This window comes from Cryptomeria japonica, chromosome 5, assembly GCF_030272615.1.
Source record: "Cryptomeria japonica chromosome 5, Sugi_1.0, whole genome shotgun sequence".
Lineage (NCBI taxonomy): Eukaryota > Viridiplantae > Streptophyta > Pinopsida > Cupressales > Cupressaceae > Cryptomeria > Cryptomeria japonica.
In genome coordinates, this window is record NC_081409.1 from 810,966,927 (window position 1) to 810,992,866 (window position 25,940).

At 33.2% G+C, this 25,940-nt stretch overlaps 1 protein-coding gene across 1 annotated transcript; it reads right to left on the reverse strand.

The window, feature by feature from the left end:
• Positions 1-6,160: 6,160 nt before the first annotated feature.
• Positions 6,161-19,228, reverse strand: LOC131042915 (uncharacterized). The gene is made up of 2 exons (XM_057976256.1): positions 19,069-19,228; positions 6,161-6,639 (listed from the first exon to the last, which is right to left on the reverse strand). The coding sequence occupies exons 1-2, from the start codon at positions 19,226-19,228 to the stop codon at positions 6,161-6,163; spliced, it is 639 nt and encodes a 212-aa protein (XP_057832239.1).
• Positions 19,229-25,940: the final 6,712 nt, after the last annotated feature.

Genomic DNA, 25,940 nt, shown 5'->3' on the forward strand with positions numbered 1-25,940 from the left:
GTTTTTTGAGGAAGATCAAGATAATACAATTATGTCTAGCAATGCCTCATCCCCCCACAAACAAATTGACTCTCTAGTGGCATCTATCCCTACACCTTTAGAAGTTTCACAAGAACCTTCCATATGGTCCTCATCAAACAATACACCCAAGGATGAAATTATCCAAGAGCTATCCATAATTGATTGCCAAGATAATCCAATTCATGATGCACATCCTTGTCATGTTTCAGAAATACAAGACCCAATGTCGCCATGCACTTTATTTCCATTACCTATTTTAGAGGACCCCATTTGAAGTTCCTCTTCCTCATGTTCAAGCATTGATTCCTTGCTAGAATCCATCACAAATGTTCAAAGTGCATTTCCTTCATGCCAAAACATTGATTCCTTGCCAAAATCCCCCACACATATCCAAAGTCCAACCTCATGTCAAGAGGATAATTTAGAGCACAAAGAAACGTGTCTTGAAACAGATCAAGATCAAGATCCTGAAACCTTATCATCCCATCCAATTATTGACCAGGATCCCATTTCCCTAGACACTTGCAATGATTCCATTATTCCTATCCATTCTATCCAAGAACACAATATCCTTTCAAATCCCATTGACATTCCACTTCCTAAGAAAGATCAAGATATCCCTTCCTTCCTTTCCAATGATCCCATTGAAAGTCAAGAGCAAAGCAACTTTAAAGAGGATTCCAATGATCTTCCTCCTTGTCAAGATCAAATTATTTCTTTTGTTCCTCCATCTCCTTGTCTTAATGCTCCATATCCACTCCAACATTGCATTTCTTTTAATAATCCCATTATTTCTCCCATTCCATCTCTTGAAGAGCTTGTCATTGATCCATGTCCACTACACAATCCTAGTCCCCCTCATGATCCTAATCCCCCTAATGATTCTAACATGTCAGTGCAAGATGTTCATGAACCCTTGACATGCATAATGGGTTCTTCCACTTTGGTGCAATCTGATCCACTTCAAGATCTCATTATTTCTCTCATATCATATCCACCTCATAATGGACTCGCGTCTTCTTCCCAAAGAACAAAGTATCCTACATGTCAAAATATTCATAAAGGCAAAGGAGTAGATCTCCATAAGAAAGAATCACTTCATGTTAAAGAAAATATTAAGGGTCATGGCCTTAGTGAAATTCCTCAAGACGTGGGTACCCCTACTAAATCCAACATCCCTTCAAAATCCAAACATATCCCTTCCCCATCATACTTTCCATCCATCTTAGGTCCTTATATCCCTTCATCCTCTATGCAAGGTCAGCAAAGGCACACATCCTTGAGTAAATTTCATCAATCCAAAAGAAGTCCATTTCATTCATATTCATACATGCATTCCTTTCCCCCTCCAAGCAATTTGTCCATGCCAAGTATAAAAGTCATAAGTCTAAAAATCCACATGTATTCAAGGATCAACATGTCTAATATAATCAACATGTCAAAACAAAGAAAAATTTGATCTATAAAGAAAAGGAAAAATCTAAAAGGCCACAAAGGCCCACTGAGCAAAATAAAGAAAAGTCAAAATATATATGGGTTCCTAAATCCCTTGTGCAAGCAATACACTCCAAGGAACCACAAAAGCATGAAAAATCAAAAACCATGTGGATCCGTAAGCGACTCCTTGAAGCACAAAAGCCTAAAGAAACATCAAAATTGGCACCTAAAATTGCTATTCCTCCATCCAAACCTCTCAAATCTATTCCTCCATAACCTTCATCATCTATTTTGGGTATTGATGTCCCATAATCACTATCCTTTCCTCCATCCAAATCTCACAATCTGAGATCCATTTTTCCTCCATCAGTCCATCATCCCTCAAGGTGTGTGCCAATGTTGATCTTGCCTTCATTTTCATCCACTGAAGCCCAATTCTTCCAAAACCCTATCCATTATCCAATGCATATTTTCCATCCTTCGATCCCTTTGATCCAATCCTTTACATAAATCCTTGCCTTAGTTTCATCTTATTTTCCATGTCCTTATCCGACCAACGTCTTTGAGCATACTTTTAAAGGTCATGGTCCATTTTCTTTCAAGGCTACTATCCAAAAAAAAAAAAGACGCTTGAGTCCTTCTTCCATCCCCTATCATGTGTCCATCTTCTATTGAACAAGTCAAAATACAAAAAAAAAAGTGAAAAAAAAAAAGAGAAAAACAAAAGAAAAAAGTAAAGCAAAAATAATTCGTCCTCTAGTGAAAACCTAGCAAACAGGTGCCTTGGGCAAGTACCATGATGAAAACCTGGCAAACAGGTGTCATGTGTAATTTATGAACTTCTTGCACACCACACTTGGGGGTAGGTTTTCTCCTTCATATCCTATTGCCCTTCATTATCCTATTGTCCCTCATGTCCATTTCCTCTTTCCACCTTTGATCTTGACAAGGCTGAGGATCATCATGAGAATCATGCATCTTGTTTGCAGCTTTTGGTCATTTATCCATTTTCTTATTATAACCTTTCATCCATATTCCTTAGCTTATTGCAACTTTTTGCCACTATCCCTTAGCCAATCCCGACCTTTAGTCCATGTCCTTTGTCCATTTTTGATCTTGCTTATCCTATCCATATCTTATCACTATCCATACACTTTTTCTATCCCTTGATCTTGATCTAACATAAGGACGCAAAATTTAAACATGGTTTCAAAAACCTCTTGACATGTCCCTCATGCCATGTCACTGCTATACATTGTCATATCCAATCTCTTGTCCCATTGTCTCCATAATAAAAGGCCTTTGTCTTCCCTCTATCCACCAACATTTTAGAAAGCCTATTTATTCACATGTCATATTCCTTGCCTTGCTAGACACTGGGGGCAAAATCATAAAAATTGAAAAATGTCCTAAAAAAAATCATAAAAAATTGAAAAATGTCCTGACAAAATCATATAAATGTCTTGAAATAATCCATAAAAAATAAAAAAATATCCTAAAAATTGAATCATAAAAATTGCAAACTATCCTGAAAAAACCAAATAATGTCCTGAGAAAAACAAAAATCATAAAAATCAAAAAATGTCTTGAAATAATAAAAAAAAAATCAAAAAATGTCCTGAAAAATCTCTAAAAATCAAATAATGTCCTGAAATAAATCCCTAAAAAAATCAAATAACGTCTTGAAAAAATGAACAAATTTTATTTTTCCAAACATTAAAATCCAAAAACAAGCATTTTGCAATAAATATCTTCTTTGTGCATAGACAGATCGCTGAGCATACATCCAATGACTCTCAATCACAACATTGTGCTTTACTGAAATCACGCATTCACAGATGAACTTTTTCAATCAAACCAGACATTCAAACTGATCAAAATTGTCATATCAATCAATCCACATCAATATCATTTGTCCTTGTCACTATTATCATGGCCCTTATATAGGGTGTGGTATACTCGAAACCAGACTATGTCCTGTCTTAGATGGGGTACTACATTCCCTGAAATTAGACAGCATGATCATTCTTGTTTGCCACTTTTGACAATGACAATCAGAATGTTTGTTTGACTTGTTTGAATTTGTGAGTCTAATCATTTATTGATTTATCTTCGATCATGTTCCTATGTTGCTCGATGATGTCACTGAGTGATTTAGAGTGACTGGGATGGTTCATGGTCCCTTCCCTTTTTTGTTGTGTTTGCTATTTGTGGAATGTTTGTCACAAACTGGGACAACTATATCATTGGGTGTCTGTGATAAGTACGTTCACTTTGTGAATGCCGCACATACCTCGACCCTTGATGTATGCACCCTAGGATGCTTCACTCATTCCTTGTGTGCGATGTGTCTGTCTTTTGCAAAAGGGGTTGCATTCCAGCTCTAGCCTTCAATGCCATGATGCTCTGCATCCACTTTGCTACATTAAATAAAGGTTCTCACCTACTTCTATGCATTTGTGAAAGAAATTTTTCCTTCATCTCTAACTATCCTCTGTCTAATTTCTTCTTACTAACATTTCTTCCGTCAGTCCTGGCAGTCCATTTGATCCATTCGAACCTATCATATTTTGTCATTCTTATCGATCAATTGGCCTCTTTTTTGGATGTTTCCGGCCAATTCCTCGAGGGTACATGCATATGTCATTGTTATTGTCTCGGGCATTTTCAGTATTATTTTTTGAAACAATGCTTAAACTCGCATTGTCTCAAAGAGGGGCAAAATGTAGACGTCTAAAAATGGTCAACGCTTGCGAAGTCATACTTTAACATTTGTGCATTGCCTTATTTTAGGGTTCTTGCATCGGATTAGCATTTCTTCTATGTTGTGCACTTGGTATTTATCATTTGCAAGCATCGAGTCCTTCTTCGACATTTCTCATTTTTATTGCTTTCGAATTAGGTCTTGTTGATAACAATCTTCAGTCATGATTTTGGTCGATCTTTGTCCTTGTCAATCTCATCATTTTGCGATCGATTTGTCATTGATCCTTGTCCTTGTCAATCTTGTCAATTTTGTGATCGATTTCTCATCGATCATTGTCATTTTCAATCTTGTCATTTTGTGATCGATTTTTCATCGATTGTTGTCATTTTCAATCTTGTCATTTTGCGATCAATTTGTCATCAATCATTATCCTTCTCAATCATGTCAATTTGGATCAATTAGTCATTGTTCCTTGTCAATTGGTGCATTTATCAATCAAATCATTTATCAGCATTGGTCTTTTATCAAGTCAGAATCATGATCAAGTTGATCCTACATCAAGACCTAATCGTCGTTCTTGCATTTCTAATTCATTTCCTAGGATTTTATGATTTATTCATTTAATCTTGATTGTCATTTTCTCTCCATTTTCTCTCTAGGATAAATGACTTATTTATCTATCCTAAGTCTTCTTGTCACAATTAAATATTTATTTAATTGGCTAACTAATTCCTCCCTCTTTTTGTGAATTAATTAATGAATGAAAAATTATTAATTAATTTACCTAATTTTCCAATTTACTAATTTCTGCTAATTCCTAATTTTCTAATTTTCATCAATTTTCTAATTTCCTAATTTCTAATTCATCTAATTTTCTATTTTCTCTAATATTTCTCCTAATTTCATGGGAATGACATAGCAAATTTGTCAATCAATCAATTTTGCATAGCAACCTTGTCAATTTTGTCATAATTTGTCAATCAATCAATCTTGCATAGAAAGTGTCAATTTTGTCATAATTTGTCATATTTGTCATTCTTGATTTGAAGTTTCCTTTCAAATCTCTTCATGCTAATCTTGTCTTTTCTCCAATTTGTCTATAAATTGGATGAATTTCTTCAATCAAAGATCCCCAATTGATCACATTTTCATATCCCCAAATCAATCACACTTCTAGTATTCTTGCGCTACCATCTTGTCAATCTTTCTTTCACGTTATGCTTATGCACTTGAAGTTGAGATCCACAAAACAAAGAAATTTGAAGGAGAAAGAAGGACAATGGAGAATCATGGAGGAGACATCCGCATTGGTGATGGTTTGCATTTGAATTGAATGTTTGTAGGTTTTGTTATCATTGCAATCTGGTTTTGTGATTGAGCTAGTTTAATATCTAATTGATTTGATGATTTCCGAATTCCTATCTACAATATATATATATGTAAATATATACATATATATATAGATATATCTTTCTCAAGGATATATATATATATATATATATATATATCCTTGAGAAAGATATATCTATATATATATATATATATATTATGTATGTATGTATGTATGTATGAATGTATCTGAAGAAATATATGTGTGAATGTCTGTAGATACATACATTTGTGCATGCATACATCCATACATACATACATATAATTGTATATATATATCTATCTATATGTATTAATGTATGAGTGTGTGTATGTATTTGTAACTATGTATATATACCCACATACACATATATCTAAACATGTATATATATACTATATGTATTCATACATCCACATATATATATTAGAGAAAGTTTTGAGGTTGCCCAAAATCTCTTCATAGATCTGAATATGGAAATGAAAACTCTCTAGGTTTGCCTAGATATGTCTGTGAGATTAATGATTCTCTGAACTGCAAGGTTCAAGGGATGGTTTGAGTATGAGGCTAAACCGAGGTGACTAAGGTCCAAACACGTGAGATGAGAGGGAATGAAGATAGATCTTGTCTTAAGTTGGCAAAGACAAGAGCTTGATGCCATCAGACCCCATGTTGGCAAGCTCATCTGCCCTTTTATTACCTTCCCTATAGATGTGATTATCTGTAAACCTATCAAAACCTTTGCATATGTCCATAGCCTTTGATAGCAAGGTATTAAGTTTCCAATCGGGCATGCTACCTTTTCTTAGAGCATTGACAACTATAGTCGAGTCTCCCTCAATATCTAAGTATTTAGCTTCATGTTTCCTGCATAAGAGCAAGCCTTCCACTAGGGCCAACAATTCTGCCCAGTTATTTGTATTGATGCTAGCTGGAGAGGAAAGGAATGCTACTTCCTTTCCTTCCCAATTATGAACAACGCATCCTATCCCCGCTTTCCCTAGGTTGCACCGGGTAGCCCCATCAAAGTTTAACTTCAGCCACCCTTCACCAGGGGGCTGCCATCTACATGTTGCTCTAGAACGAAGGATGGCCGGAGGGCCTTCACCTACAAAGGGGGGAAATGACAAGCTCTTCCATCATTTTTTAATCCTTTCATCCCAATAAGATATAGAAGCATTTTTAAGTGAACCTGAGGTGAGTCTATTATTCACAAGCTCAGTGACAACTGACTCTATCTTATTGATGATTCTTAGGATATCTAGTTTTTCATTCTTAAAGATGCGCCTATTTCTTTCTTTCCATAGTTCCCACATTATGGATGATGGGAGAGCTCTCCATAAACCTTCAAAGAGACACCCACGCCTAAGGAGAGGCCAAGCCATGAGCATCCCTAAGATGGTGTTGGGGAAGGCTGCAGACCATTCAAGTTTATTGGTGAACTAGATCCAACATTGATAAGAAAAGGGACAGTTAAGGAGTATATGATTGGTGTCCTCCTCCTTTGTTTCGCATAGGGGACATCTACTAGGACCCTCATAGCCCATATGCTTAAATTTATCTACAGTGAGGAGTTTGCTTTGGATTGCAAGCCAAGAAAAAATGCCTGCCTTGGGCAGACAATTTCTATCCTAACAAAGATTCAATGGAAGTTCTACCTTAGGTCTTAAAACTGCTTTGGATATGGGAGAATACCCATCCTTGGAATTGTATTCTCCTTTAAGAATCCTTCCCAAACAAGCTTGTCCTAAGCATAACTTAGGACAAAGTTCCTAGAATTGAGAATTGACAAGAGTTTATGCTTGTCTTCCTCCGAGATGGCTTCATCGCCCCTTTCAATCCACTACCACCCAACCCCTTCCTTTGAAGGGGAGAGATAACTATTTAACAGGGGACCTCTTTTTAATTCAAGAAGGGCCTGGGTAATCCCAAAGTCATGGATTTTTTCAATGGCTTTATATCCTCCCCAAGAATCTGACCAGCTTTGTCCCCAGACCCCAGGTTCCAAGTTAACCTATCTGAGATGATCTTCCTACAATCAAGCATAAAATTCCAAAGGCAAGAACCTCTGGGAGGGTTGGGCTCCCTGAAGATTTGGGATGGATCATCTCCATTAAGGTACTTGAGGTTAAGTAATCTTGCCCATTTGAACATAGAAAATATTTTTAGTCTTTCTTTTAAATTGAAAATTAAAAATTAAAAATTACATATTATTTTTTAAATATTTGGGTATGCATGTAACTTTCAATTTTTGAATTTAGAAATATTATATATTTGTGTATGGATGTAACTTTGATTTTTTTAATTTGAAAACTTATATTTTTATGTTTAAAATTTAGAAACATTGAATTTCTTTTTGAATTTTGTAAATTGAAAATTAATATTCTTTCCTTCCTTGTTATATGAAATCTTTCTTTATTTTTTTATTTTTTATTATTTCTCAAAATTGTGTCAACTAATATAAGCATAAAATATCATATCTTATGTTTATTTATTTACAATTTTAATATTTTTGTAAATTTATTTATTATTACTTCATACCTCTTGACATAAATATTTAAATGAAAATGATAATACATAAAAGAACAACTTCGTAGCAACATATTACACCAAAATTCCAAATTCCCTTCAAACAAGAAACAAAAGTAACCATTTTACTAACACTTTCCTAATTAACTATTAAAAACAAGTAGTACTCATTGCAATCAAATAAAATTAAAATAATGCATCTATAAATGAAAAAAATGATTGTCCATAATACTCATCCCAATTATTCATCACAACATCTAGCTTCATGCACTCATAGACTATAAACGGTACATCTGATTTCCATGATTTTTTCTGGTTATCTTTGTATGTTACGCTATGGAATCCACCATACACACACAGGTCCATATTTTAAATTGTTGTAGGATACCTACTTAAAGATACCCCAATAATAGTGCACTTAAAATTGCTAATACTACTTGTGCACAAATACCCTAGTAGTGTACATAAATAGACCAATTATGAAACAAAAAAGTTACAAAGTGAGTGACTATTAATACATGTGAATTTTATTAACCCACACTTTGGTGTGCAATGGGTATGCCAAATAGGCATGGAAGGTCAAATAGGAAAATAAATTGATGTATTTTGCATACAATTGTTCAATGTGTAAGTTCAATTGGTGGGACTTTTAAAAAATGATGATGCTTGTGTAACTAATGTCTTAATGGATAAGTAATTGCTTAAAATAAGTTATGCATCTAGTTATACGGTTCTAAAGATGACTAAAACAAAAAATAATTTGGAAGATAACTAGGTTCTATTATAGAGAAGATCGTGGAAAATAGAGGAAATGATAGAGTAGTGAGTAGATAGATATGAAAGAAGGGAGTGATAGTGAAAAAAAAATAGAAATAGGGATAAGGAGAGAGAGAGAAGTATATAACAAAGAGAGAGAGAGAGTGAGAGAGAGAGAGAGGTGGGGGGGGGGGAGAGATAGAGATAGAGATAAGGAGGGAGAAACAAGAAGCATGTGTGAAAATGTGAGACATATTGAGATAGATATGCATACGAGTAACAAGGAGTGTGTGAGTGGGAAAGGGAGATAGATAAACAGAGGATAGAGAAATAAAGAGATATGGAAAGAGGGAGTGACACACATAGAGAGGGAGAGATAAGAAGAGGGAGAGATAAGGAGAGAGAGAGAGGAGGGGGGCAATAGAGAGAGATGACAAGATACATTAATTATTTATATAAATTAGAATACAAATTCAAAATATAAATATTATACAATAAATTAACATTTTAAAAAGATAAATAATTATAAATTAAATTAATCTAATAACTTTTAATTATTATTTTTAATTTCATCAAAAGACAAATAATTTAAAACAAATTTCAAACTTATATATTAATTAAAAATTTAAATAGAACAAACTAAAAGAAAAGTCAAAATATATGAAAATCCAAATATTAATATAAATAATATTTTTACATATAATAATAATAAATATTTTGAATTGAAAAATAATTCAATAAAAAACAAAGCTATCTTTTTAATTTGGTAGATTTGAAATATGAATAAAATATGTATCTAAAAAAATTAAATAGATTACAAATAATATTAACATTAATTGAATCATAATCCAAATTCTTATCCTAAGATTTATCATATCTAGAACGATGTATTATGTTAATTAGTGAATTTTTTCACATTATTTAGAATATTGTAAATTATGTTTTCACATTCTTGGTTTGGTCTTCTTTTTTGAATGTGCTAGGTGCATGAGCTCCATCCATATGATGATATCTATCTGGCAGATTGAAATTATTTGGCTAATCATAGATTTGATGCTCGAATCTATCTGGTCAATCATTGTTTCCTTGCTCATTCACTGTTATGAGCTAGCATTTCTTTAACTTGATTTTCAGATTGGCTATTTCAATTTGGTAATCATGTTGTGTTGAGCTTAAGTAAGGTGGTTTTGGTTAATCATTTTTTGGTAGCTATCTTTATTGCAGTTAGCTGTCTGCTTGCTGGATTGAGTAATGATGTTTGGTTGTGCTTCGTTCACTCCTTTGGCAAGTGGGTTTGGTTATCATGTTTTGGTATGTTGATTCTTGCACATTCTGTGTGATATCGTGTTGTGCTCTGGTTGCATTCATTATGATCTCTCACTTAGTTTGGCTTATATGCGGGCTCTAGTATTTCTCTTTCTATGTTTTTCTCTCTTTATTTTGGCATTTTTTCTCATAAGATAAGATGATCCATTTCATTTGAAAGTTATTTTTAAGGCTCGGAAGATGGTGGCTATCTTCGAGGCCTTGGAATTTGTAGATGGTCTGGTATATGCGATGGTTTCTCATCTTTCTGCTACTATCTTGAATTCTTCCATGGGTTATTCTTTGGCTTGGCATCATTTTGGTTCCTTTGGGTCTACAAAATCCCCTCCTTATTCTTATTTGAATTATTCTATGTTTTCTTACGATGTTTGTCTTCGTAGGTTCTCTTGTAGTGATTTCTCTTCTTGTTCTTGGTCTCATATTAATCAATGGGTTGGAGAATTGTGTTTTACAGGTAGGGATAGTTCATGGTCGAATTTTTGGCTGATCTTTTAGTTTTCTGGTGGATGTTGTTCTTCCTGATGATTCAAATGATTGTTTATGCTTGTATGCCTCTTATGGCAGCTTCCTTTATATCTAATAAAAATATTATGTAATTTGGGAGGGTTTTGGTGGAATGTGCCGAGGGGGTCTTTCTAATGGGTAGGTAAGCTTGTGTATTTTGAGAAATATTGAAGGGTTTTCTTACTGGTTCTTTCCCTTCAGTGCTCATTGAACTGGACATCTTGTAAAAAAAAAGAAAATATTAATATAATTTAGTGGTATCCACTTTTATCAAAAAAATAAAAAATAACTTAACTATAAATCTGACATTAACAATACATATTTTTTAAAAAGAGAAATATTTCTAACTACAATTATATTTCTATGAGGGACTAAGTATTATTGGATTTAAAATTATTAATTAAATCACAAAAAAATTTGAAAGCTTACATTTAATTCTAAAATTATAATAATTTATTAAAATTCATAAATATATATTACCTAATACAATAAAATAAAATTAAATATATTTATAATTAGACAATGGCTAATTATAATTTTAGAGTAAGTTAAAACTAAAGAATAGATTTAAAAGCAACTTTTGGTTCTATTTTTTCTTTTTTTCATGCAAATCATTTTATATTATGATTTTTAAATGATTAGTAAATAAAATAAAATAAAATATATCAAATAGCAAATAAGCATATATTAATTAAAAAATATTTTACTTTATTTAAAAAATCACTTTTAAGAAGAAAAACAACTTAAAATAAAAAACAATTTAGTTGAGCTTGACAATTAAAGATGCATATAAAAAGTTTCTTGTAGGTGATGGTAGTTTAATCGCTTTTTTATTCAATGGATGTAATTGTTTCAAATGTCTTCCACATCTCTAAGATGATATCAACAACAATGGATCTCATGAACTTGGTAAAGCTCACATAAGGAATGCCTTGGACATAATAAAATTTGAAGTCATTGTTTTGATTTCTTCTAAAGTTAATAAATTGAATGCACAAAGAATACACAATTACCTAGTGTTACCATGAACTTCCAATTAAACTTGGTAGAGCTCACATAAAGAATACCTTCAACTTAATAAAATTTTAATTCATTTTTCTAATTTCTTCTAAATTAATAACTGATAAATTGAATGTACAAAGAATACACAATTAACGCGTGTTCTTCCCCTACCCAAAATAAAAATGGGAAGGATTGGTTCCATTATTCTCACTTCAACGTCACTTTTCACCTTCCATTTGTTGTAGAGGAATAACTTCGACCAACTATTTTTCAAATTATTTTTATTGAGAAACCAAATGTGTAGGTTTTTATTTAGCTGACATAATAAATTAAAGTACTTGAAATATTGAAAGGAGATAGGATAGGTTAGCAGTTCCTTTTAAAGGTAGCAGTCTGATTAACATTATCCTCATACATTGACTGATCAGAATATAGCAGAGACTAATTTTGGTAGTGGAAATGCGAATAATAGTATTAATATAAGATATTAAAATTTAATAAAAAAAGAAGTAGGTCATTTTAATAACGTTGTTAATGTTAAAATAATGTTAGTCATGTCTAATGAGAATAGTATTAACAAAATATATATTTTACCAATATTAATAATTTATGTTTGAAATGTGTTAATTAACAAAAACCCAGCTATAACTATTAGACAGATATAAAAAAGTCATTGAAAACTACAACCTTGTCTTAATATAACAATTAAAAAAACCCAGCTATAACTATTAAATTCTTATCATGATGACAATTCTATAGAAAAACTATTGAGTTATTAATTCAAATTTATTAAAAATATTTTTTTAATTGTAAACATAATTTCAAATTATTTATTTTAAAAGAAGTTATAGTTCATCTTGTATGAAAATCAATAGAATATATTTTCTTTCTAATTGAAATTTATTAGAAATGTTTATATTTAACAGAAAATATTGTTTGCACTAATTATTTATTGAGAAAATTTTATCTATTATATTATGCTCATGATTGCAATTCAATAGAAAAACTATTCAATTCCTAATTCAAATTTATTAAAAATATTTATTTAGTTATGAACATCATTTCTAATCATTTATTTAGAAAACTCATATATGACATTCTTCTCATCCTTTATTATGTAAACTTAACTAAAATGTCACATTAATTCATATAAGAAGAATTATATTGATTACAATGTCGTGCTTTCCTTCTTTTGCAACAGCACACATAATGATCATTATTTGTTGGTGCACATTTTCCTTCAGGAGGAAGACACACATCTTCACATCGTGATTGATTTTTCAGAATAACTCCACATGGAATTGATAGAGGTTCAACAGAGCCTTCAATTAAATTTAAGATTCTCATTAAATATTCAAAACAATGTCCAAAACTAATAAAGATAAATGAATTTTTTAAAAATTAGCTCTCATCCTTAGTACAAGAGTTTTAAATATATCTTACCTAGTACTGTAGCAAAAGACATTGTTGTAGTTGTTTGAAGGAAAACCATGACAACAAGAATGCAAACAAAAACTCTAGAACTCATGGCGTTCCTCTTAATGCCCATCTCTTTTGAAAATACAAATTCCATGTCAAAAAAGTGGTAGTCAAGAATTTATAATAAGGATGTGATCTAATTTAGAAAGTAATTTTTTTTTCTTCAACATTTGAGAAAGTTGCTATTGTCAAACACTTAACATTTAATTTAGAAAATCATTTCTCTTTCCTCAACATATGAAAAAGTTGTCATTGTCAAACTAGTTTCCAATCTTGATTTTAGAAGTTGATAGAGATTTTGTATTTTTGAAACTTAACATGTTTAGAAAGTTTTCATTAATTATGTCACTTTAAAAATTTTCACATTTCAAATTAATTACTATGGATAGACCACATTTTACTCAAGACTCTAGAATTTGTTATTAATTATATAATTATATAAAATTAAAATTAAATGGTATTTCAATACTCAACGATAATTAGAGATAACTAAATAGTAGCATACCTATATTTTTTTTTAAATTATGGAATATACGTGTAGAGATATCAAATTTAATATTATTATGATATCTACTATATAAAATAAACTTATTCCATTAATGTTAAAAATTAATATAAAAAACTTACAAATTAAAAAAGTTCATAGGATAATAAACTTATGTCATCAAATAAAAAACTTAAATTTCATTAAAGTTTATCAATGAGATAAGTTTACTCTAAGCATTAAGAATTAAAAAAATTAAGTTAATTCTATTTAATTTAGAAACATTAATTAGATAACTTTTCCTAGTAATTAAACTAAAATCTTATTTCTAAAATTCATAAAATATTTATTAGCTACTTTTAAATAATTAAATTATAAAAATAATATAACACAAAAAAATTAAATTAAATTAATTTTTTTATTAAAAATAAATCAACAATTATTAATTAAAGTTTATTTTAATCTATCTTGTAAATAAGGTTGCAATGTCAATGTAATATGGGTTTTATACTTTTATTAATTGTTTGAAATAGTAAATCTTGTCATTTGTTTATATTTATGAATGTTATTTAAAAAAAAAATTCTTATCTCTCCACATTTTCTACATGAATTTTATTTATAAAATATAAATATGCTAGTTTAATATAATCATAATTTAATCAAACACTTTAATTAAAAAAAATTCTTATTTTATTTATCAAACCATTATTTTAATTTTCATAAGATAATGTTTATCAAGTGATTTATAAATTATCACTTAATAAATATTTTCTTTTACAAAAACATCAATTATTAAGTGATAATCCATAAATCACTTAATAAATATTTATTATTTATAGACTAGGAGATGCAAAAGTAAAAGTTTGATTTCCCTTCACTATGCCGGGCATATTAGCGAGGAGAGAGAAAAATAAAAATAAAGGCAAAAAATTGCCTATAGGCAATTTGATGCATATACGGTAAGAAACCCAAAAATATTTCATTTCACTCCTTGCATTTGGCATTCAAAGCCTTTCCTTCTGGAAACTTCGCTACTGAGAGGTGCCATGAGAGTTTGGAGATGATTCGATCTGCAGATTTTTTGTCAACTCTCAGCGTTTGCCATATAGATTCTCTCTGTATAATGTGTGGTAAGCTGCTTTTACTCTCAAAACTGAGGCTTCCACCTCCATTTTTTTTATTTGAAGGATGTTTTGGGCCTCCAAGGCCATGGCTTTGACTGGTTTTGATGCATCTTTTCCTCAATTTTGTTCTCGGTGAAAATCCGCTCTCTTTGGCTTCAACCTAGAGCTTTGGCGCCATGAGGATTTTATGAGAGTTGGAATGGGCTTTTGTAGAAACGATCTGCAGATTTCCAAGTGTGCATTTCCTCCATACGAAACAACTCGGTTTTGAGCATTTACAATGACTAGAAAAAAGTTAAAATTCATTGCTCCTGCTTTTGTTTCTCTGTGTTCAACTTGAATTCCATTTTGATGGAATGAAGTAGGACTAATATTTTTTAGGGTTTCATCTTTTCTTTATGGTCATAATTTCGTTTATCAAACCCTGCATTTGTGTTATCAGCTTCAAACATTTCTTGATAAACAAAAAACGTTGGTAATTGCTGAAGAAATTTTATTTTATTTCTGTGTGTTGAACTTGTGCTTTTTGGCGACCATTAATTACTATTAATTGGGTTGTGAATCTGCCCTCGGGGTTTTTTACCATCGATTATGGTTGTAGTTGATATTACTTCTCTTTAAACTCTGAAAACTTGTCTTTGTATGCTTCCTAATACCTCAGATTTGCCATTATGATGTATATGACTGGTAAATGCTCTTTGTTTTTCTCATATTGACGATTGTCCTGAAGGTCTAAAGATGTGTTATGAAGAAATATGCTCCATTGTGAGATCCTCTACTCGTGACAGGCTTGTCATCTCTTACGCCTTTGACTGATTTGCTTTCTCAGTCATGGAGGCTGTCTTCTAAGCCAATAACAATTTTATTAAGGGAGGTTTTATTGTCACATGAAGGTGCCTGGTTATTAAAAAAATTATATTAGTATTGTTGGTTTTACTGAACAGTTTTTCTAAGAAAGGGGTTTATTGTAGGATAATGATGTTCAATTTTAATATTAGAATAAATTAGAAAATAAATTTTTAAAGATATTTTATAAATTAAATTCATGTAGAGGATGCAGAGAGATCTCAAATTTTAAAAAATAAATATTATTCATAAATATAAACAAATGACAAGATTTTCTATTTAAAATAAATAAAATAGATATAAGGATCATATTGTGTTGATCAATTGATCAGACATTGAAGCCTTATTTAAAACATAGATATACATATTGAACACTTTTGGATGTTAAGAGGGGGGATGAATCTGCATATGTTAAAAACTTAATCAATTTAACCAAATCAATTATTATTCATTCTATTTACCACATGTGCAAAAGTAAAGAACTTAAAAACACAATCAAAATTATAAGTGAACACCAAGATTTTACATGGAAACCCTAATGAGGGAAAAAAAATAGTGAGAACTATCCCACAATATGAAAAATAGGTTATAATATTTTAGGCTCAAGCCGAAGGAGCTCACTACCCCTAAAGTGGACTTGCAATACTGAGGCACACAACCTTTGCATGAGATACAAAAAAGACTTGTGAACTCCGTAGATCACTTCTTCCGCAAATACATTATAATTGAAATAGAAACATTAATATATTGAACTATAGGCAACCACATCCACTAATATGATGATTATAGTTACCACTTAAAACACATTTGAAACTTCCTTCATTACTAATCTATTGTACTTGTGAACCTTTGCACAAATTTACATATACTTCACACAACACAGACTACTCATATTCGTCTCTAAAATTATTTCATCTCTTTTATACCATTCACAACCAAAATAATCATTAATTAGGTCACCCTAATCAAATGTAACATGTACGATCAAAATAATTGGCTAAAAAATAATCTTCATGAAAATGTGGAAGGCAAAATAAAACATGTGAGGCATTACACGATGTCAACACACCTTCAAAATTATTCAAAAAAAACTTGAATAATTTTGTACTCTACTGGATGGACCAAGACATCATAGTTTGACTCTAAATGATAAAACAATAAAGGAAAGCCAACTCAACTTATTTAAATTATAATGTAGACCACAAAAAAAACGTGTAGATGCTCAACATAGAATCACCTAATATTGAAACAAATCCAAATTATCAAACCACACCACCAAAAAACTTGAAGGCAAAGGAATGCAATGCATTCATGTACATTTTCACCCTATCACTGTACAAACTTTGACTCGTATCGACATAACTCCAACCATAGACCAAATGAGAATCTAAAATCTACATTGTGCATTTGCATCCACCAACATTGTACTCCAATTGAAAGAACTAGTGAAACATATGTGCCATAATGAAAACCAAACTATGAACAAATTTTGACAGATTGTTCACCATAACAGTCACACTTAACCAACTCCAAATACAGACCACTAAGATAATCTCCAAAGCTTAAAAAAGCTATATAATAAGCTGATATACCATCTCAAGTTATTGCCATCAATCTCCAACCATCTACATGACCATGGAACTAACCCACTATTATTTGTCTACTCTCGATCACATATGGACCAAAGATATTGTAATGCCCCGTCAGGAACCCTAAAGGAAAAACATCATAATCTATGCAACTAAGGGTGAAATAATTTTTTCTTTTTTTAAAAAAATTAAGTGCATGAATTTAAACCTTAGCACACCTAATAACATAGCGGAAGTCTAACACCTGGATCTCCTAAGGGTTACCAACGAATATTACTTCGTAAATTAAATATTTAAGATAAAATTTCCACAATGAAAGAATCTAAAATACTTTAAGCAATCATATATTATATACAAAAGAATTAAGTAATTGAAATAGCATACATTACAATGTTTCTTTGCTTACAATATTCGAAAATACATGTTTTCAAAAAAGAAAATTACATCATGAGCTAAAATGTTACAAAATGAAAGTTACATAAAGTTTCTTTTCAAAACCTCTAGTTTTCAACTGAACAATGGTTAGGAACAAGAGTCGGTACATGAATCACGATCCAAGAACATCAACGAAGTCCTTCCTCGCCTGAAGATACATACCAGAACATCCGATGGGGAGTGACACTACCACCCCACCATGCTGGAGATAGTAGATAACCCTCAAGCAAGCAAAATGAAACAAGAACGAAAGGACTACAAGACTCCACTTACAATCATGTGACCCAACTCACAAAACACTAGTGACTCTAAGGAGAAAGTGTCATCGCATGTCTTACGGTGGATACCATGGTATAGCCTCCATAGGTCCCGGCCCCCATCCTGGGTTATCCTGGTAACTTCTCCTGAACCTCCGATTCCAACTAAGACTCATGCGGACCTTACCAATCCTCTCACGAAGACAAGGTGGTAAGTTTTCCATTCCAGGCCTTCTCGCTACATTATGAGTCCTTTACTAGCACTCACCTATGTGCGAGGCACATTGTTTTATTTAACTTTTATTCTACCCTTCCCTAGTCATTTATTAGATTTTCACTTTCTTAACCAACTTCCAACGGGTTATCCTGTCACAACTTTGGGCACGGCCCCCGCTCGAAAGCCACTCTCTCTCTTAGGACACTACGGGTTAGTTCTATCTACAGAACTCTATGGCAACATAGACAGCCATTCCCAATCTTGACCTACCTCGAATGAAAGATACATAATTACTAACCTAAGGTTGACCATTATGAACAACTCACAGTGGCTCATTTCCTTAAGGTTATACATCTAAATAACTGGCCAAGACACAGCACACAAGACATACTGACAACATGACTTAATGTACTTATTTGCGACCACCATATAAAACAAGGTAATCTTACGTACCGACACCTACCACAAAATTAACTTGCAATACGAATATACATTGTCAAGACACGACGAACAATATGGTCGGTATAACACATAATTTTACACTTATTGACAAGTTTAAGAGTTCAATCACTCTTGTTAACTACTATAGGTATGCCACCTTAATAATTTCCATTTATACAATAGATGAAGATTAAAATAGATATATTTATTTCATCAAGGAAGTCTTACAATAAGACATAATACATTTCTTCATAGAATAATGTCTTTATTTTTATTTATTTATTTATTTTTTTACACTAGAGTGTTACATCATTCTTCCGGAAAATATGGAGAAGTGCACTCGTCAGACTCTACATTATCTAAAGGAGTATATCCTTTAGAATTGCTTTCACTCTAAGGAAAGTACCCCACAGACTCATTATCACTTAAGGGGGTATACCCCTCCAACGAGTCAGAACTTATAACTATCGGCTTTTCTGGCGAGCACTCTAGCTTAGGTTCTTTCCCTTTTCCAATAGTAACTTCTTTAGTTGGACTCTGAGTAGGACCTTTATCTATCTCTTTGCTCTCTTTAGGAGCTGGGTTCTCTTCAAGAGCTGGGTTGTCCTCCACAACAGGCTTGACAAGTGTCAAAGAATCTTTCTTGACTTTCAAGTAGTGAGCATAACCTGCTACGGATTTGCGAGCTATCTGTTTGACTCGCACCATCTCTGTAACGTATCAATAGTAAACTATTACTTCCCAGGCTCTCCTAGAGCTATGTCTAATAAATCTTAATAACTAGGTTTTGAACGCAACCATACATTTCTTCCATATAATAACATGTGTGCAATTTGAACTTAAACACTATTCCACTTCTATAGTCATAGCGTATTCACAACTTCTATTATATGATTTTATTTAACAATACCTAATGATAAATAAAACATAACCATAACTATTTCATAAGCAAGACAATAACATGACATATAACAGAGATTGTAAATATTAATGAACGTAAACTAAGAAATTCTTGACCTATTTGAAGTGTTGATCAATATGCAAGACCTTAACGCCCTCTTGCTGATAAATGCGCCTTGCTTGTGATCCTTTTCACCAATACTTTCCAACTCTATCAAAAAAAAAAAAACAAGCAACTCTCTTGATACTATCAAAACACTATCCTCTCTAAACAACTCTCTTGATACTATAAAAACACTATCCTCTCTAACTCTATTCTTCTTTCTACAATTTGCCGTCCTTCCTTGGATGCCACAAAAAGACTTCTCTCCCTTTCCTCTCTACTCCCACCCCTATTTATACTAAAAATCATCCATTGCTTCTCCTAAATCTGGGGCTTAGTAATAGTTATTGACTAAAACTCTTTTACCTCTAACTCTTCTTGTTCCTCCACATGAGGAGTCCATCTCTAGTTAACTATAGTCTTTTGCGCTCCTTAATTGTGGTTATAACAATTATCGGCTGGGTGGAGAGATCAGTTCATTACTTCAAACACTTATGTGTTTGCAAACAGTGACTTGTGCATTTAATCTGCCAGGTCTTGAGTTAACTAAGGTTTATGTTCCAGTCTTCACCTTACGTGCCAGTCTATTCTCCTCCTAAACCGGCCAATCTGCAGTTGAAGGAAATGGATTGCAGCTCGTGGAAGAGTTTGGACGTGGAGAAGTGGTAGATTATCGCTCTGAACAGCGAGAGGTGTCATTACCTGCTGCTGTAGTGATAATGGGAAGAGGGAGTACGTGGTATAAGAAGGAGGAGGGTAGTCGGTGGAGTCTACTTCTCCTAAACTACGCCTACCTTAATTTAAACAACTTACCTTTAAACTTGCCCACTACTGTATCGGATCTACTACGTGGTGATTGGGACAACATTAACCATGAAAGTTTCAGCTTGCAACGTCGAGTATGTTTCATAAAAAGGGAGGAGGGGTGTCATTGTCCGCTGCACATGGAGAAGCCTTTATTTAAAATGGGAGGAGATGTGTATAATGACTGACAGGATGACTAACTGACGACACTCACCCGAGTGTAACTGAACAAAATAGGGTCAACTACTATCTCCTTCACTTCAATCGAAAAATATAAGGCACGCTTAGACCTGTGTAGCCAGGTGGAGACGATACCTCGTACCTACCCGGTACTTGTACCTACAACATCCTGCATCACCGACCACACATGCATATATACATATATAGAAATTTCAACATACACATCGATGAAGGAGATTCGCAACGTTCCCTGTCTCACCGAGATGAGTGAAGGAAAATCGTCCCCATGCATCCCATACACTCGTAGATACACAACACACAGTGCATAGATGAAGTAAAGCGTCAGTACATAGCAATGAACCATATAATTCCATAAAACGTAAGTACATAAATACTGCAAATAAATCATATGTCTCATAATTAGATAAAACATGGAACAATGTTATATAATTCTAAATAACAAATAATAATGTATCCACTGAGAATAACAAGAACAAAATATCAGTTCAAATGAGTAAGGGTACTACAGATATCAACAAGTTACATGTCTGGATTAACAAGTTTAACATCAATAACAACAAAAACTCGTATTTGTGCAACAATACATGTAATAAATTGAATGTAATAAAAACTACTTGTGTAGGGGAAAAAGCAAGACTAGGCTAACATGCCCTAATCCTACCTTTTGACACACATTGTGGAATACGAAAGAGCCTAGAGGTATCACACAATTGGCTACTTCTTTTTGTGGAAGAGAGAGCCACGGGCTACCTATTAGGGTTTCTATTCCTTTGTTGTGATTGAAAGATAAAATGATGCAAGTTCAATTCCTAACCCAAAGTGCAAGTATGAACTAATAACAAGATTGCAGAATTGAGATTAAACAATGGAAAGCTGTAAGCACAAGGACAAGACAAGAATGCAGATGCATACCTGGAGTTAAAATTTGAGTGAAAATGTTCAGGACGGGGGTGCAGGCGCCACTATCCTGATTCTGCTCCTGAAACTGCTATTTTACAACCTGAAAAGCTGTTGGAAAATGCTGAAACTTGCTGTCTGATAGAGGGACCAGGGTTCCCAGCGCCACTGTCCCAGGGACCAGGGTGCCCCATGCCCCTGTCCTAGGTTTCTGCTCTGCAATTTGGTGTGTTGTCCCGTCTCAGTCTGTTCCCGATGGATCTGCAACTTGCGGCGTCCTTCAAATTCGAAAATCTGTACTTATATCTGAAAGGGTATGGTGGGTGGCTATATAGTGTTTTGCTGTAGTCAAACCCCCACTTTGGTGATTTCCACCTCCACAAATAGCCAAGTTGTATTGTAAAAGTAGTGTGTGTGCAGACCTTGTGTGTGTGCAAGATCCTAAAATGCAAGTAAGCAAACTAGAGCAACCTAGAAAGTAAACCCTAATTGCTTGTAAATGATAATGTAAATGCTCCAAATCAAGATGCAAAGAGATCTAAAGCATGAATACAAGTGATATAGTGAGGCTTATGCAAAGACATGAAAACAACACGAAATCATACCCAACCCTAAGGGAGGGGTACAAGCCAATCTTCAGTTGGTAATCCCCTATTGCTCTTCAATGTCTTCAAAGCCCTAAATGGATGAATGAAATTGATGAATGCTTGATGGATGGATGTTGAATGTTGTTGAATTCTTCAAAGATCTTCTCTTTCACTACATAGAAGGTCCTTGAAAACCAAAAATTCTGATCCTTTCAAATGAAGAAAGAGAGCTCTTATATATGAAACCCTAGGTCTTAATTTCAACTTTTGGCTGACCTAGAGATCGAATCTCCCACCAATTTCTTGGGGTTAAGCTTTATTTTATGATTGGATCGTGCTCCTAAAATTTTGGGAAAAATGTCCAGGACCGTGTGCACTCTGGGCGCCATGGTCCCGACAACTTTTCACCAAATTTTCAGGGCCATCGGATATGATGATTTTAGAGAGAATCCCGAAGTTACAGCTGATTTCAAGATGTTTTGACCCTCGAAATCAAGCCCCCAAGTTCAAAATAGGACCTAATTAGGGTTTTTAATTAAATGATGTATTGGAAGAATAAAATGAAAGGGGCACACTTTAATGAAAAGGTCCCAACTTTATGATATGGGAGATGATAAAATAGAACCTTAGACCTAATTAATTTAATTAATTAAGTGCTAAAGGGGAAATGCAATGCAAAATGCAAAATGTGCCAAGGCGGGTGCTAAACTAGGTGTGAAATTGTACCACCCTAGCAAGTGCGTACAATTTACGATGCTACACTACTATTGAGCTCAATACAATCTAATTAAATATTTTTTTCAAATGAATAATTAAGCAATCTTAATCCATTAATGACTATGCTTTATGCTCTTTCCTTATCACTATTATAATTGTATTATATATTTGATAATGATAATTAATCAATCTTAATTCATTATTCAATCATATCAAATGCAAAACTAAATATTCTATCATTTCATTTATAACATGGTTGTACTTTTTATTTAATATTACTTGATTGAATCTAACAATGATTCTAAAAGTTATTTATCCAACACTTGATGATGATGGCTATAAGATTTAGTGTTATAGTTAAATTTAATGTTCAGTTAGGTTTAAGGTTAATTTTTAATTTGTGTTAAGGTTTTTATAAGTGTAAGAGTGCAATTTAGGTTTGGGTTTAAAGTTAGGCTTCAATTTGGTTTAGTATTAAGGTTCATTTTTGTCTAGTATTAGGGTTAAGGTTTAATTTGGTTTTAGATTTATGATGAATTAGATTATATTAGTTTAAAGATATGCAATGGGGACATATTAATTATAAATGAGATCACTTGATAAGACACTAATTAGAGTTTCTATTTAATTAAAAAATCATAAAAATAGGGTTAGTATAAGGATCAATTCAAGGTTTAGGGTTAGAGTTCAATTTGATTGAGTGTTAAGGTTAGCATTCAATCCCATTTTTTTGTGTAATTTGGTTTAGGGTTAAGATTAGGGTTCAATTTAGTTCAATGTTTGATTTGGTTTTCAAGGTAGTAATTTCTATAGCTTTAATAGGATTCTCCATGGCCTAAAGATTGTTGGCATTGTATTGTCATTGATGTCAACCGGTAAGTAAAGCATGTCACTGGCATGGATAATCATTAGTATACAAAGTAAATCTAGGATGAAAGAAGGTGATGTTACCAGCATGCATGTTCACCGACAAGAAAGCAAAAGATAATAAAGAAGAACGTGATCACTAATCACTGGTACACAAAGAAGAATCCAATCCACCGGTGCAAGGTAAGTGTAATATCACTAGGAAATAAAATTAGTGAATGAATCAGTGTGTTTTATGACAAGTCAGTTTGACCCACCAATATAACAGATGAAATTAGACATGAAGGATAACCGGTAAGGTGACATGTACAGGCAAGGTTAGCCAATCGGTGAGTAAGCACCAGTAGTGTGTCTTGGTTGGTGAACATGCTCAAACTGACATAGAAAACTAGGTTGAGTTGGATGGTGCCTAAGGATGAAATGTAGACTCCTTTTGGCACACATGAAATGGTATGCAAATCGTCCACCGATGTGGCAGGTGATGAGTAGGTCGACTTTAAATGAGGAACTCGTAAATCACACATTGATGATAGGAAAGTGCAGCTCGAGGCAAACCAAGTTGTAGATATTGTTTTGGTGATGTAGATGGAGCAGGAAAATCCAATTTTTGTGCTCGTTGGTCGAGTGAAACAATTGAGGCATTAGTGGTGATTGACAAAATAAAGGCCAAAAATCATGTTTTAGGTTGCTAAACATAGAAAGTATGTACAAATGTCTTCTGAAGTGGTAGTGATGTTTGATCTACTACAGATCATCAATCGAGGAGATGAGATCCTATTAGATTTGATACGGATTCACTTGCTGGAGAAAAACCCTAACCTGCCCAGTTTGAATGTAGGTTTTGGCAGGAACATTCTAGTATAAATATGCAGACTAAAGACTAAAGTTGATGATGATAGATGCCGAAAAAGATAGTAACTAAGAGAGAGAAGAGAGTAATCAAAGAGAATATCAAAAGCATCTAAGTGTTGGAGCTGACTGACTGATAGAAAGGTTGAACTAGTAGAAGGTTTATCAGAGGTTTTTAACAGTAAGGTTAGAGCAACCAACAAGCTGTCAAATAGAACAACAATTATATGAACTAGAAGAGGAGATTCAGGAAGAAAGTTGTTGAAGTTGATGGATAAAAGAGAGTGTACCAATGAAGAGTATGCAAGATGGAATCAGGGCAAAAAAGCTATAAACAAAGGATAGTGAACCGACAAAGAACTAAGCATAGGAGAACCGGTAGAGTAGAGTTAAATTGGTGAAGTATTTAGATTGCAAGTGTTATAAAACTCATTTTTAATGAGGCTACAATTATTATATTGATTTTGTCTACTATATCTTACTGAGTTGGAGATCGATGCAGGGGTTGGTGCTTCTTGGGTTGGTGTCCTAAAATCAGGGGTTGGTACTCCCTAGGTTGGTGCCCTAAATTTTTTAATTAGTGTTACTGTGAGGCTGGATTGGAGAAGTTGTCTCCAACAACATTTCTCATCGAGGTTTTTCCCACATTGAGTTTTTCTTGTATATCCGGTGTTATGTGTTGAGTATCTTTTTGTGTTTACATTTGATCACTTTCTTTATCTCATCAGCATATCTTCTTTGTGTGTGATTTGCTAACTGGTACAAAGAGTTTGGTTTAAAAGGTTTAGAATATTGGGAACCACTAATTCACCTCCTCTTAGTGGTACATTGTGTTCAACAATTGGTATCAAAGCCTAGGTTCCCAGTTGGTTGAATCTTTCTCTAGCTTGGGTAGATTCTAGTCAAAGAACACAGTGGCAAGAAATGAGTCCTTCTCCTCCAAAGCCCCCATGTTTGATGGAACTAACTATGCTTTTTGGTTTAGAAGAATGGAAACCTATATGTCCTCTCTATAATTTGATGTTTTGATGTCTGTTAAGAATGGGTATATTGTCCCTAGTGTTCCTCCCATAGACCAGAATGCTAAGAAGGAGTATGATAACAATGCAAAGGCTAAACATGCTATTCTAAGTGAGCTATCGGATAATGAGTTTGTTAAGGTTATACACTTCTCATCTACCAAGGAGACTTGTGATAAATTGTAGAGACTATTTCAATGAGATACCAAAGTCAAAGAGGCCAAGCTGCAATCACTAAGAGGTCAGCTTGAAGGCTTGAAGATGAAACATGAAGAAAAGATTGTAGACAACCTTCACAAAGTAGATGAAACTATGAACACCATCAGAGGACTTGGAGAGGAAATGGTTGATGAAGTTATTGTCAAAAAGGTACTTATATCACTCACATCTAAGTATGATACTAAAGTTTCTACCATAGAGGAAGCCAAGGATTTGAAAACCTTCACAATGGATGAGTTATTTGGCTCCTTAACTGC

Coding starts and splice junctions, on each gene's coding strand:
- LOC131042915 (XM_057976256.1), bottom strand. CDS start 19,228: ATGGTGCGAGTCAAACAGATAGCTCGCAAATCCGTAGCAGGTTATGCT. Junction 6,640..19,068: donor GAGCAAAGAGATAGATAAAG/GTCCTACTCAGA, acceptor CCCCCTTTGTAG/GTGAAGGCCCTCCGGCCATC.